Here is a 15,357-nt window from a genome sequence, read left to right as displayed (position 1 = left end):
ACCAGACCCCCTTTCCCATCCACTCACCAGTAGGGAAGTTGTGGGTCTCGGCTGTGAAAATGACGTGCCGGGTGGACGTCCGCTTCTCAAAGGGGCTGGCGCGAGATGGGTCGCTGGGCCACATCGAGAGGACCTCCCTCCCTTGGATCGCACTGTGTTGGGAAGACAACACACACACACACACACTCAGCTTCAAGGAGCCACACGGCCTTGGTGTTACACCAAGTAAATTGGCAAAAATGTATAAATCTAAATCAAATGTTGGAAATGTAAAGAGAAAGAAGGTTCTTTTTATCATATGAGGTGGTCTTGTAGTAAGGTTAAAGCTTACTGGGAAATACTGTATATTCCTGCGTATAAGACTACTTTTTAACCCAGGAAAATCTTCTCAAAAGTTGGGGGTCGTCTTATACGCCGGGTCGTATTTCTTATACGGCGAGTATATCCCAAACTCTATATTTTAACTGGAAAAGTTGGGGGTTGTCTTATACACCCAGTCGTCTTATATGCCGGAATATATGGTAGTATATAATGACTTTAAAAAGATGTACAGAATAACTTTTTAAAAAAACAAAACAAAACCCAGAAGCTTTTCTTTTGGGAATTATAGGGACAGAACTACCTAAATAGTACAGAAATTTATGTATGTATGCTACTACAGCAGCAAGAATGTTATTTGCCCCAAAATGGAAAGAAGCAGAAGTCCCAGAAAAGGGAGAATGGATACAAAAACTTATGGAATATCCAGAAATGGCGAAACTTACCAGAAGAATAAGAAATCAAGATAACAAACTCTTTATAAAAGAATGGAAACGGTTCATTGAATCTTTTCAGATAAGTTGTAAACAGATAAAAACATTAGGAGGATTATTGTAATAAATTGCAGTTTTATAAGAGTATATATTTGCAGTAGATAATTAAATGAGTAAATTAAATGAATTTGGATATGCAGAAGGTATGAAAAAATAAATTTAAGGAAACGCAGAGAGGGGGAAAGAAGTCAAATTTTGAAATTTTGAAATGTTAAATGGATTGTAAAATTAATGAAATGAATAAATTTGAAAAGTATAAATAAAAACTAAAAAAGAAGCCACACAGCCACCAAAAGCCACACACGGGAAGGGACTCCCAGCTCCCATTGACCGTAGCCAACAAGGCCAAAAGCCAGGCGTGATGGGAGTTAAGAGTCTGCCCACCTCTGGAGTGACCAGAGTTCCCCAGCCAGGCCTTATGAGTTGGCTCAGAAGTGGTTGTGAACCTGCGTCCCTGCAGACAATTTGGGATGCCAACTCCCCTTGGCCTCAGCCAACAGTCGGGGATGGTGGTAGTTGTAGTTCAACCGCATCAAAGAGGGTCACAGATTCTCCACCTCTGTTCTAGGCCAGCCCCATTGCTTCTTCTCTGCTCCGACAGCGACAGAGGATGGAGGATGCCATTTTGCAGGCCACCCCCTTCTCCGGCTGGTTCCCGAGGATCCCCACCTGCTGTTGTCGCAGAACTTGATGACGTTGTTGGGGTTGCTCCGTTCCTGGGTCTTCATGATGGACTCGAAGAGGGACTCCTTCAGCTCCCGTCCATCCACCAGGAGACGCCCCTTGAAGAACCAGTGGCGACTGTGCTCGCTGCAGGAAGAAGAGGCGGGTTTAGGGAGACAGGAAGCTGCTGGGCGCCAGGTCAGGCTATTGTCCCATCTAGCCCAGCATGGCCTACAGCTTTGCAAGATCTCAACTAGATAAAGATCTTCAATGCCTACCATTTGCCTTTGGGGTCCTACTTGAGTGGCAGGGACTGAAGCATGTGCTCTGTTTGAGCCATGCTCTTATGATCCACTGTGATCAGGTTTGTTTTCTTCTACCTGCTACTGAACAGCACCTTAAGCTTTGGGAAAGGGGCTAAGAAAGCGATTTTAATGAACTTGTTAACGGTTCTTTGCAAAAAAAAAATCCCAGGTCAAACCAAAGATCGAGGGTCTGGAAACCAAGCCTTATGAGGAATGGCTGAGGGAGCTAGGCATGTTTAGCCTGGAAAAGAGAGGAGCAATGATAGCCATCTTCAAATATCTCAAGGGCTGTCATATGGAATATGGAGCAAGCTGCTTTTCTCCTGCTCTAGAGCAGGCATCCCTAACCTGCGGCCCTCCAGATGTTTTGGCCCATAACTCCCATGATCCCTAGCTAACAGGACCAGTGGTCAGGGATGATGGGAATTGTAGTCCAAAACATCTGGAGGGCTGAAGGTTGGGGATGCCTGCTCTAGAGGGTAGGACTCGAACCAATGGCTTCAAGTTCCAAGAAAGGAGATTCCAACTAAACATCAGGAAGAGCTTTCTGACAGTAAGAGCTGTTCAACAGTGGAACAGTCTCCCTCGGGAGGTTGTGCACTCTCCTTCTTTGGAGGCTTTTAAGCAGAGGTTGGAAGGTCATCTGCCATGGATGCTTTAGTTAAGATTCCTACATTGCAGGGGTTGAACTAGATGACCCTTGGGGTCCCTCCCAACTCTATAATTCTATGGTTGAGCATCCCGTTTCCCAGAGTGATGCCCATGGGAAGCTGAAATAAGCCCCTTCCTGTTATCATTCCCCATCAACTGTTCACCAATTGCTCCTCTGGACTTAAGAGGCAGCATAGAGCAGTGGCTTTCAACCGGTGTGCCTTGGCACCCTGGGGCGACTTGAATGACGGTCAGGGCTGCCGCAGGCAACACTGGCCTCTGTCCCTCTTTCCTTCCTTCCCTCCTCTGATGCGCTCTTGCATCTCTGCTTCCCAAAGGCTTGTACAGCTGCTTGTTCCAGCAGCCCTGGCTACAAGTACCACAGGCGAATGATGGCTCTGGGGCTGGCCAGGGGGTGCTAGTTGCCAGGAGCCGAGGTGGCCTCAGAGAAAGGCAAGCAAACAGGCAGGCAGGCAAGGGAGCCCAGCCAGCTAGTCCACCAGCCCTTGCTGTTGGGAATGGACAGACAAGTCCTAGGCGCTTGTGGGGCAGTGTGGGGAGAAGCTCAGAGACCAGGGGTGGTGGCAGCGGTTGCCTGGAGGACTCCCAAGCAGAGGGGAGAGGAGTGGAGGAGAGGCTTTGGGAACATGTCACAAGGGAGGATGTTCAAAAAAGGGTGAGAGGCTGCCAGCTCTGCAGGCAAGGATTGACATAATTGGGCTCCTGAGCCCCAGATGGGGGCCGCAGAAAGCATGCAGTTCATCAAGGGAGCCAGCCCCTGGCATAGGGTTATCCAAAACCTATTTGTTTGCTGTTGTTTTTAATGAAGTTACTATTGACCCCAAAAAGGCCTTCTCCCCCACCCACAAGGCAGCTTGCAGTTTAAAAACTTTTACTTTATAAAAACTTTGCATACCAGGACATGGTGAAAATCTGCAGAACTCAATGCTGTAAGATAGCTGCCCTGTCCCCTGGGCCTCAAGCAGGGAGGCTTCTCCCAGTTCCCCACCTCACCCCTCTGCACCCCATAGCCAAGCAGACACCTGTTTGACTGAGCGAGATCAAAGCATTCCACGCTGGTGGGATTTCTCCCAAGTTTCTTGAAGAGGTCGGTGTAGAAGTCCAGATCCCAGGAATCGAAAGCCAGACCTGTAAGGCAGGGAAGCATCTATAGTTTATCCTAAACACATACACACAAACCCGGCCAAATAAAGAATATTGTTTCTCATAATCAAGGGAAGATTTCCACTTTCAGAGGTAGGGCCAGAATACTCTCTGACGGGGGCGAACACAACTTTATCACCTCCCTCAGAAGGTGGTGGACTCTCCTTCCTTGGAGGTTTTTAAGCAGAGGTTGGATGGCCATCTTTAGTTGAGATTCTTGCATTGCAGGAGGTTGGACTAGATGACCCTCGGGTCCCTCCCACAGCTCCAAAATTATACAAAACCCTTTAAGACCAGAAGGCTGAATCCCTCTAGATCTGTGTTTCCCAAACTTCGTTCTCCAGCTGTTTTTGGACTACAATTCCCATCATGCTTGACCACTGGGTCTTGCTAGCTAGGGATGATGGGAGTTATAGTCCAAAAACAGCTGGAGACCCAAGTTTCAGAAACACTGCTCTAAATCCATGTGGGTCTCTGCAGCTAAGTGAAAAGGAGAAAGGATCCGAGGAGCTATTTACCAATGCTGTGCTCACGCAAGCTCAGGTTAGACAATAATAAATTCAGAGTTAGCTTCCAGAAAGTGGCATTCATAGAATCATAGAGTTGGAAGAGACCACAAGGGCCATCCAGTCTAACCCCCTGCCAAGCAGGAAAAACCATCAAAGCATTCCTGACATATGGCCGTCAAGCCTCCGCTTAAAGACCTCCAAAGAAGGAGACTCCACCACACTCCTTGGCAGAAAATTCCACTGCCGAACAGCTCTTACTGTCAGGAAGTTCTTCCTAATGTTTAGGTGGAATCTTCTTTCTCGTAGTTTGAATCCATTGCTCCGTGTCCGCTTCTCTGGAGCAGCAGAAAACAACCTTTCTCCCTCCTCTATATGACATCCTTTTATATATTTGAACATATCACCCCTTAACCTTCTCTTCTCCAGGCTAAACATGCCCAGCTCCCTAAGCCATTCCTCATAAGGCATCATTTCCAGGCCTTTGACCATTTTGGTTGCCCTCTTCTGGACACGTTCCAGCTTGTCAGTATCCTTCTTGAACTGTGGTGCCCAGAACTGGACACAGTACTCCAGGTGAGGTCTGACCAGAGCAGAATACAGTGGTACTATTACTTTCCTTGATCTAGATGCTATACTCCTATTGATGCAGCCCAGAATTGCATTGGCTTTTTTAGCTGCTGCATCACACTGTTGACTCATGTCAAGTTTGTGGTCTACCAGGACTCCTAGATCCTTTTCACATGTACTGCTCTCAAGCCAGGTGTCACCCATTCAGAAGCATCACTGCCTGCAACTGTGGAGGCAGAGCATGGCTATTGGAAGCCATTGGAAGCCCTGCATCCTTATTCCAAGCCCTGCTTTGCCCTGCTGATTCATACCGAGCTGGTTGTTGGCCTTGACCAGAGCAGGTCTCCCTTCTCCCAAAATATCGACATGGAACACAGGCTCAGGGCGGGTGGCTATAGCAAAGCTGACGATGGGTTCTGGGTAACACTGTTCCGTCATCCGATCATACAGCGTGGATGCTAGGGAGGCCTCCTGGGATGCCGATGGCCGTTGCCCGCACTGAAAGAAATGGGTGTGGAAGCTATCGAGTTAAACATTTCCAAATCCCTATGGAGTTCTTGTGTATCTGCTGGCGTAACGAGTCTACAGGACTGCAAATCAGTGAAATGTTCCTAAGCGCCATCCTAGACTGGTGACTGGGAGTGGCCGCCATATAACACCGGTCCTGAAAGACCTACATTGGCTCCCAGTACGTTTCCGAGCACAATTCAAAGTGTTGGTGCTGACCTTTAAAGCCCTAAACGGCCTTGGCCCAGTATACCTGAAGGAGCGTCTCCACCCCCATCGTTCTGCCCGGACACTGAGGTCCAGCGCCGAGGGCCTTCTGGTGGTTCCCTTGTTGCAAGAAGCCAAGTTGCAGGGAACCAGGCAGAGGGCCTTCTCAGTAGTGGCGCCTGCCCTGTGGAACGCCCTCCCATCAGATGTCAAGGAAAGAAACACCTATCTGACTTTTAGAAAACATCTGAAGGCAGCCCTGTTTAGGGAAGTTTTTAATGTTTGATGTTTTTATTGTGTTTTTAATATTCTATTGGGAGCCGCCCAATATTATCATCATCATCATTTTGGGATTGGGCAGCCAAGTGGATTAAGGATGAGTTTAATCCATCAACATGAGCAAGCTCAACCTCCAACAAAATATTGCAGCGCACTATAAACATACAACACCAGATGGCACCATAGAGCAGGAAATTTTAAAATGTGTTTTTCCATAGAGATTTTTTCCTTTTGTTAAAACAATCTAATAGCGGTTTTCTTCCTGTGTTTAGACCCACCCACAGTCACCTTGAAAAGGTATCGACGAGAACATTCGATTCGGTCAATCTTTTCTAGTCCGGCTGCCCAGCACACTGACACTGCATTTGTGGAAGACGCAGTTGAGAAGTTCAACCTACAAACATAAAACATTGGTTTCAGCAAAACCTGCTCCCTCCTTCGGCTGGTCTATTTTCACCTGGCTTGGGAGGTGAGGAACCCTGCCTGACTCCAGAGACAAGCCTGCTTCTGCAGTTTAGGATCCCTGCAGAACTTTGAGGTGTGTGTGGGGGCATTGTTAAAGCTCAATATTCAGTTTGAATTATTAGCAGACAGTTCAATTTTACTGTATATTTATTAATAGATGTTTTCGTTAGCCTAGTGTTTATAACTATTTAAATTTTCATATGGCTTATAACAGCAAACTATGTGAAATTATTTTGATGTGACCTACAAATAAACAATGGTGTTGGTTAAGTAGCTTAAGTTAGCAAATGAAAGCTTTCATATAACATTTGATTCAGCTGTAAAGGCTGAGTTTCAGACATCACAACTAATCCATAGTTTGTCTGTTGTGATCAGCATTGGGGGAGGACACTCCTTCCTACCAAAGTACTCCAATTTCCACCCTGTTTCTCAGTAACCAGTTTGCCCCGACATCAAAATCCACAAAACCATAGTTTGCCGCCAAACACAAATTGCAAACCATGGTTCTTAAACAAGAGTTTCCAGTTCTGGTTTGGAGGCAAACCACAGTGATATGTTGTCATCCCCCCTTCAGATTTCACAGCAAACTGTGGTTAGCGTGAACCAGGAAACGAAGAAGGGAACTGACTTGCTTGGAAGGTGGTGGACTCTCCTTCCTTGCAAGTTTTTCAGCAGAGGTTGGATGGTAATCTGTCGTGGATGCTTTGGTTGGGATTCCTGCATTGCAGGGGGGGTTGGACTAGATGACTCCTGGGGTCCCTTTCTAACTCTACAATTGTATGATTCTAAGCCTGAGGCCTGTTCATGATGCCTGAAACAGGTCAATACACACATTCTCTCTCTTCCCCCCCCCCCGCCATTCCAGTAGGCAGAGTGGCTTTTCTTCCTCAGCTCAGGACGCACCGAGGGCCGATCTCTATCAGCAGATCGGAAGGAGTTGGGCTAAGGAAGGACTTGGTTGCGATGTTGCCGTGTTCGAAAGGACAACCAAAGATCCACAGCAGCATCTCCGTCTCCTCAGAGTTTGGGGGTGTTCCTCCTGGCGAGGAAACAGAAGGGAGAAAAGATTATAGCTACCCACAATGCAACAGGGCAATCACCCAACCAGGCAACTGGCTCTGCGACAAGAAGGGGTGGGGGGGCAGCCCCATGCCAAACCTCTACCTACTCAAAAAAAGGGGAAAAAAGAATCAATATGCACACTTCCCTCCATACCTCCCCATTCGTTTCATATCAGAATCCAGACACAGCCCGTGTCCCATTTTCGTACCTGTCCAGTTGACGTTGAAACATACTTCCTTCTGCACCCCTTGGACGCCATTTCCCAAGATGGCTTCAGCCGAACGCAGAAGTGTGCCCATATCAGTGTCCGCCTCGCTGGGCCGCTGGTAGTAGTGTAGGACCCCCATGGCGGAGTCCTGCCAAGGAAAGAACAGAAAGCAACAGTGAGGGACTTCTTGGGATGGCGTTTTTGTAAGGGGCCTCCATTTTCCTTCTAAAAAAACACACAAAATGAGATGGAAGGTTCCTTGGGGAAAGGAACCGAAGTCAGTGGCAGTAAAACTGCCTTGCATGTAGAAGGTTGAAGAAGAATATGCCCAAATGCCCATCTCATCCACCACCCTGTTCTCACAGTGGCCTGTGAGAAACCACAAGAGGACTCTGGTTTCCAGAACACGTATTCACAAGCACTGCTGTCCCCAACTGTGGCAACAGAGCACAGCCATTGCAGCTAGTAGCCATCGACACCCCTCTCCTCCGTAAAAGGTGCATCCAGGCAGGGTTGTGGCTCTGAAACCCTGGAGTCGCTGCCAGCCAGTGTAGACTACATAGAGCTAGATGGATCAAGGGTCTGACTCAGCTTCCTAGGTTGGTCTACCCAGGGAAAGGAAGGGTAGGCAAAGGGGGCAGATGCCACAGAATGGCAGGAAGTGACCCGTGGCAGGCAAAGGACCACAGTAACGGAGGAAGCAGGCCTTGCCAGGCATCGACTAGGCCCGCGATTCAAGGCACGAAAGGGTGGTCATCCGGATGTTGAACTCCACACCCCAGCCAGGAACCAGGGGTGGTGGGAATTGTAGCCCAACAACTTCTGGAGGGCCAGAGTTTGCCAATCCTCGGCATAAGACACTGAGCCAGATGCCAGGGGAATGAACATACAGACAAGAGCTTACCAGTGTGTGTCTGCCAACAGATGAAGAGGCTTTGGTGGCAGGGCCTCCCCAAGACATTTTGGCGCCTGAGGCAAACCACAAAATGGCGCTCTCCTCACCAGGGAAGAAGGATGAAGATGTCCATTGGGAACAAGGACATTGGGAACATTGGGACCAACAGCACCTCCTATTTACCAAGAGGCCGCTGAAGAGGCGACGGCGGCAGCAGACAATACATTCCTTGGAGGACAGATCTGCTGCCCCTGTGGATCTTGCCGCCTGAGGTCGTTGCCTCACCTTGCCTCATGCGTGAGCCGGCCCTGAGTGGGCTGAATCAACCCACGGGTTTCCCACCTACCCCCTTTTCTCAATGTCCCTCTCCACCCCAGAATCCACCTTGCTCTAATCACAGATGTCCCAAAGGCCAGCTCGCTGGAGCCAAATATGCCAGAGATAAGAAGAAGCAAATAGGTCAGTGGCCTCCGAATCACATGTCTTGCTTCATCGTCCAAGTTTTAAAAGGCTCAGGGAACATCCCCCAAATCTCCGCCTCTCAAACGGCAACTGAGAACAAAACGGCAAACCGCACACCGCGTACAACCAGCAGAGATTGGCTCTGTGAACGTGGCTTGATCCTTTCTTCTTTTCACACCATCTAGCTAAAGTTAACTGGGACTTCATTGTCACTGCCATCAGAAGTCCTGACTAAAGTGTTGATGCTCTTACTGATGATTACCGGTAATAACGTTCTCATTAAAGCGCCAAGATGTTTTATGAAGTGCAAGAGGGGCAGTTCCCTGCCCCCAAAGACTCTACAGTCTAAAATTCAACTCAAAGGAGCCACTACAGGTAGGGAAATGGAGGCAAGGATAATCAAGGGAGGAGGATGCATTTAATTCAGGGACATAGATTAAGGGTTGGTTAATCTTGGCTAATTTCAAGCATAAAGCATAAAGCGATCTACTGTAAAGAGAAACAGGGGGTTGGTGCCTAAGGGCCCCTGCAGACACCCTCTTTATTGTGCATTCACAATTATTTGTGCTCATTATGGTAACATTATGCACTCCCACTTTCAATACTGTTTGTGGCTGCAAAAGTTTCAGCACAGATATTATGCAGTTTCCCAACCTGCACATGCCCTGCAACTCCCTGCTGAAATCCTTTAACTGGAAAAAAAAACTTGTATACGATTTCAGCAAGAAATTGTCTTGCTCACATGTTCTGACTACAGCCACAACCTGCAGGTAGACACTGTCTCTCCACGTGCACAAGCATTTGTGTGAAAGGGGGCACATGGGCCGATTTGTAAAAAGATCGTGTGCTACCCCCCCCCCCCTTTTTAAAGTCGTGTTTGGATCACATGTTGCTCTCTACGCACGGGGCTGCGTTTGCATGCCTCTGTTCACCAGCCCTTTCTCCAACCGAGGAATCATCACGTGTGGACAACCCACACGCGGGTTCGATATTATTTCTGACATGGATGTGAAAATTAACAAAAGCAGGAACAAAAATTAATAAATCTGTAGCACCTTGAAGATGAACCGCAGCAGAAGCTTGGAAGCTATCCCGGGAAGGATTGGATTCAGCCCTGCGAAGTGGAAACTCACCAACTTCCGCACGCCACACATAGCTTCTGCTAGTTATACCCAACATGTCCGCAGCGGTCTAGAGTTCGAATCCCGCGCAGAAGCACTTCCTACCCCACCAGATCGTAGCGCGCGGCCGCGGAGCAAATGATTGATATCCACGCGCCCCTGGATCTCGCAAGGGGCCAGCCAGCCTTCCCCCCGGATTCCCCGCGTGCCATCGAGATAACGATTACCTGTGGGTCCCGCGGAGAGCCTCCTCTCTCACACGCTCTCTGAGCCCCACAACAACGCGATCTTCTACCCCGGCGGGCCCTTGATCACGGGGGGGAATGAGGGGCGCCTGCCTCCCCTGCGCTGGGGGGGGGGGGAGTTTCTTGCGCGCTGCCCCTTTGATGGGAGGAGAAAAGGGGGACGTTCCGCGGGGGAGGCGGCGACTCGAGGCAGCGCCCTCCCCATTGGCCGATCCCCCTGCCTCCCTTCTGCCTCCCTCCCTTCCGGCCTTGAATGGAGGCACGTGGGGGCAATGGACAAACTTTGTTGCCGCGGGGGGGGGGGGTAGGGGTAAGGAGGTAAACCCAGGAATTTTGACCCCCTTCCTCCGTACGATTTCCCCATAGAGAGTCACTAGCTCCACCCCTCACCTCGACATTTTGCCTCCCAAATGCAGTCCTTATCCCCAAATCACCTATTCTTGAGATCGGAGTCAGGAAGAGAACCCAGGAGTCCTAGCTCATTCTCCTCCCCTCCTGCGCTGAGAATGCGCTCTTCTCGTGCCCCTTGTTGAGCGTCGTTCAGAAACTTTTTTTATCCTTTTCTTTCTCCAAACCACTTAACTTTCTGGGGGTTACGAGGTACCAGAGCCAGGTACCTAATTCACTTGTAACCAGGGAAAGTTCTTGTGTAAGGTTCCATGGTGTAATGGTTAGCACTTTGGACTCTGAATCCAGCGATCCGAGTTCAAATCTCGGTGGAACCTACTCCTTGGATTTTTTTTGTGAAGACAAAGAAGCTTTGCAAGATCCCTTGTGGGCAGAACCCACGCTTGCAGGCAGAACGGGTTCACAATCCATCACTGGTTGTCCGAGATTTATTACGGTATGGATAGCTTCATTGAGGTCCAACAGCAATGGCAAGAGACTACAGAAGGCTGCTGCTGCCAGCCAGTGTAAGCAGTCCTGGCTTAGATGGACAAATATTCTGATGGCAATTTATTTCTGTTTCTTTAGATACAGACTAGCAGTATGCCCAGAGTAACTATATAACAGACTAAGCTACATTCGTAAAGATAAAGCGCTTTATAATGCGTTATAACACTGTAACACCAAATGGTTGTCTTTCGCCAATGGGATTTCCCTGTATGAAGTTTACAATGCGTTTAACCGATTCGCTTTTGTGTGTGTGTCTAGATTCAGCCTATAACTAGGGATATACACAAGTAGCTAAGTCTAATGCCAGGAGGGGCAAGCACAAAAAGAAAGGAAAATTCCAAAATCCTTATTAGGGTGACAGTTTCGTTAGAGCAACCAAAATCATAGGTCGGTTCCCGCGAAAACCTGCCCAGGGCACATCCAGAATACTGTATTGCTATTTTCTGGTGGGATTCAGCCACATACCAACAAATTAAGGTATTGCAGTTAAAGTCGATCAGGTGTGCTGGGTGATTTGCACAACGAACTACAGTGATATGTTGTTGTCGTCCATCCCCCCCTTCCAATTTCACAGCAAACAATGGTTAGTATGAACCAGGAAACACAGAAGGAAATTGACTCTCTTTCCTTTGATGTTTTTAAGCAGAGTTTGGGTAGCCATCTGTCATGGATGCTTCAGCTGAGATTCATACTTTACAGGGGGTTGGACTAGATTACCATACCCTCGGGCCCCTCCCAACTCTACAATTCTGATTCTAAGTTATTGCAGGATTTGGCTTCTGCTACACACAGTGCCTTTACTGTGCTCTTATTAGCCTGAGCTGTTGCTTTAATAAATAACATAAATGGGTGTTTTACTTACCCCTCTGCTCCGCTACTTAAATTGCCCAAGTTTAGGCTTTGCCACCTGCGGCTTCCTGTAGCTTGTGGAGCGCCTTCCCTTCTCAGCCCATTCTAAATTTATATGTGCAGATTTGTGATCAAAGTTCAGATTTGAGCCAGAGTGTGCATTTCGACATCCAACCACAGAGGCACTTTTAAAATTCTTTAGAAATATTGTTCCCTGCCACATCATGATCAGGTTAAAACTAGCCAAGACAAGACCCAAGTCTCCCAAAATTAATTGGGGTTGGGGGGGGGGAGATAATTGATCACTTTTACCTTTGTGGGGTTCAGTGACCCTCCCTCCCCAGGGTGGATAAGCAGATGCCCTCCTGTCATTGAACCTTTGATGTGTCAGTGATTAACAGTTCCCAAATCTATTATTAACCAGCTCCTGGTGAATACAGGAAAAAGCCATATGGGATCAGACCACCAGTCTGGTTCAGCAGGCAGCAGAGTCTGGAGGCAGCAGCTCTGAAAACACTGTTCGTTAGCCACACCAAATAAATAAATAAATAGTTACAGGTACACTGCCTCTGAACATGGCAGTTCCCTTTATCCATAATGGCTGATAGCTATGGATAGGTATGACTTGGGCAGAGTCCCAAGAGCCAGCTAGAGACGGCGGGGCACAATGGGCCATGCTGTTAACTAGAAGTTTGGTTGTTCGAGCCCATCCAGGGACAGCTGTGGGCAGGATTCCTGCATTGCCGGGGGTTGGGCTAGATGACCCCCGGGGTCCCTTCCAACTCTACAATTCTATTATTTGGGCCCTAGGCCTGAGTTTCTGCAACTAACTATAAAACCAGCCTTCGACAGTTAGGGTCCAATTCTCTCTATCCCAAGGCCGCCTGCCAGAATTGCTTGTTTCTTTTACCAACTGAAGGTCATCTTCCTTCCTTCCTTCCTGACAGACAGACAGACAAATAAATAAGGTACTGATGGGAAAATTACTACATTAGACAAATTCATGCAGCATAAAGCTGTCAGTGGCTACTAAGCTTGGTGGCTAGGTTTTACCTCTACTGCTTCTGAATACTTTTGCTTGTCTGCTTCCAGCAGGAAGGCACTGTGAGAATAGGATGCTGGACTAGATGGGTCACTGGATCTGGAGAAGTGGATTTGCATTCAGGTCCTGCTTGCTGGCTTCTTCTGGAGGCACCCGGTTGGCCGCTATGCAAATGGGACGCTGGGCCAGATTGGGGCACTGGCCTGAAACAGGCGGCTTCTTTTCATTCAGGACAAGCAAAAGGAAGAGATTCTAACAGTGCAAACTTCAGCAGGTGGGGTTTATAAGCGCTGCTGGGGTGGGAGCCAACAGATCAGATTGGATGTAGGGAAACCTAATGGTGGAGAATGGTCGTTTCCTGTACTTTTCGTTATCGTCATTATTCTTTATTGAAAAATTACAAGGACGCAGAGTAAGACACAAGAAAGAAGAAAGAAGAAATAGTACCAACATAGAAAACAAAACAGAGAGAGAAAAGATAGTGTACGTTACCAAAAGGGGGGGGGGTATTGTAGTTAACCTAATGTGGATTTCCATACTTGAAAGCTCCTGAGCTTGCTCAGCAAAAAGCCTTCCGCAGAGCAAATGTGGAGCTGCCGCCACCTCTCCTTTAGTTGCTCTGCTGACGTCATAGCAGCAGTGAAATACCTCATCCAAGGCCATGGGTGTGTGAGAGGGAAGGGGTGGGGACACCATAACCCCCCCCCCACACACACACACCATCCATTGGCCTCCTTTAAGAGCCCAAACAGGCCAAATCAAGTCACCATAAGCGTAAAGCTTTTTTTTTTTTTTTTGGCAGTTCAGAGAGTGCGTTGCAGAGAGTTTGAGGACTCTGTGTCCCAGCCATGTGCAGATGATGACCTGATTGGCAGGCCAGCAGGAGTTTGGGGCTACGCCAGGGAGAGGGAATCTGCGGCTGCTTTCACATGTTGCTGGACTCCCAGCTCCCCCTCAGGGCCAGCCGGCATTGCCAACCACTGGGCTGGCTTTGCAGGCCTCCCCATTTGTCCCGCAAAGGTCTCTTTTCCCGAAGTCACATCCAATGCGATGCTGGGTAGCGACACGGCAGCAGGAAGCTGGAGTAAACATCCCACGCGTCAGTTCAATCCTGCTTAGGGCAGCATCTCTGCCCTTCCTCATGGGCCAACTTTGACAGGTGGGCAGGAGGACCACTCACCTGACATCATCCATCAACAGGTGTGTGGTCCTCTTGCCTGCAGGGATGGGACGGGAGAAAGACCTGGCCAAACAGGTTATGGGATTTGTAGTCCAGCAACATTCAGAGGTCCATCAGTCCAGACTGGGTTATGTGACAGTCTCCCTAGAGCAGAAGTAGCATGAAACAGCTTTGTATTCGACAACATTGCCCAAAGGCAATATGGAGGGCAGGCAAGTGAATCTGCTCAGCTGCCTTCAATTTTGCAGGTAGCCTGGCACCCAAGCTACCTGGGGCAGTTCCACACTGCCCCTTCCCTGTCTGGTAGATGGCAATATATTTTCACTAGCCTGCTATGAAGCTAGGGGCTTGCATTTCCATGTTGCTAGCCTTCTGGCAGGCTAGTAAATAATTTTGTGGGTTCCTCATGTGGGCTTGTTTAGGATACTTGGAATACTGTGTCCAGTTCTGGGCACCACAGTTCAAGGATACTGACAAGCTGGAACATGTCCAGAGGAGGGCAACCAAAATGGTCAAAGGCATGGAAACAATGCCTTATGAAGAATGGCTTTGGGAGCTGGGTGTGTTTAGCCTGGAGAAGAGAAGGTTAAGGGGTGATATGATAGCCATGTTCAAATATAGAAAAGGATGAAGAGGGTGAAAGGTTGTTTTCTGCTGCTCCAGAGAAGCGGACATGGAGCAATGGATTCAAGCTACAAGAAAGAAGATTCCACCTAAACATTAGGAAGAACTTCCTGACAGTAAGAGCTGTTCGTCAGTGGAACCTGCTGCCAAGGAGTGTGGTGGAGTCTCCTTTGGAGGTCTTTAAGCGGAGGCTTGACAGCCATCTGTCAGGAATGCTTTGATGGTGTTTCCTGCTTGGCAGGGGGTTGGAGTGGATGGCCCTTGTGGTCTCTTCCAACTCTTATGATTCTAGGATTCTAGGATATGCAATTGATGCCACCCACCAGTTCCCAGATGAGATCAAGTATAACCACACCTGTGGCTACTTAGCCTCAAGCGAGAGATTTTGGAGAGGTATGTTGAAAGATTATGCCAAGGAAGTGGTGCAGATTTCCAAATCAATTTGTCTGTTAGAACACACAAACATCCATACACGTAGCAGCTGTCTACTAGCAGGTCAGGAAGGAGCCTTTTCCCTGACATGCTGATTTTCTACATGCAGTGATTTAGTTTGTCATCCCATAGTTGAGACCTATAGGCTACGGACTCATTGTTAAAACCATGTTTATGGAAGACAATCTTACTCGGCTACGAGTGATTGCCA

The 15,357-nt window shown here is 48.3% G+C and overlaps 1 protein-coding gene and 1 non-coding gene across 4 annotated transcripts in view; one reads left to right on the top strand and one right to left on the bottom strand.

Annotated features, from left to right (window-relative positions):
- PFAS (phosphoribosylformylglycinamidine synthase) overlaps nt 1-12,005 on the bottom strand; it is a 38,928-nt gene extending 26,923 nt beyond the window's left edge. The window contains exons 1-8 of one of the 3 annotated variants that reach the window (XM_035135461.3): nt 11,882-12,005; nt 7,400-7,547; nt 7,033-7,168; nt 5,953-6,058; nt 4,983-5,169; nt 3,475-3,580; nt 1,482-1,622; nt 28-152 (exon numbers count right to left, since the gene is read on the bottom strand). In XM_035135461.3, coding sequence (XP_034991352.2) covers nt 28-152; nt 1,482-1,622; nt 3,475-3,580; nt 4,983-5,169; nt 5,953-6,058; nt 7,033-7,168; nt 7,400-7,538 — 940 coding nt within the window. In that variant the 5' untranslated portion in view covers nt 7,539-7,547; nt 11,882-12,005. Of the gene's footprint in view, nt 1-27; nt 153-1,481; nt 1,623-3,474; nt 3,581-4,982; nt 5,170-5,952; nt 6,059-7,032; nt 7,169-7,399; nt 7,548-8,303; nt 8,687-10,104; nt 10,625-11,881 lie in introns of those variants that run through there. The other 2 variants (XM_035135460.3, XM_035135459.3) reach the window with 2 other exon arrangements.
- On the top strand, nt 10,776-10,847 carry TRNAQ-CUG (transfer RNA glutamine (anticodon CUG)). The gene has a single exon. It is a non-coding gene; the product is annotated as a tRNA-Gln (tRNA).
- Nucleotides 12,006-15,357: the final 3,352 nt, after the last annotated feature.

Source organism: Zootoca vivipara, chromosome 12 (genome assembly GCF_965207765.1).
Source record: "Zootoca vivipara chromosome 12, rZooViv2.hap1.1, whole genome shotgun sequence".
Taxonomy (NCBI): domain Eukaryota; kingdom Metazoa; phylum Chordata; class Lepidosauria; order Squamata; family Lacertidae; genus Zootoca; species Zootoca vivipara.
Note: the sequence above shows the minus strand (reverse complement) of the source record. Positions and strands in the feature narration are given on the sequence as shown.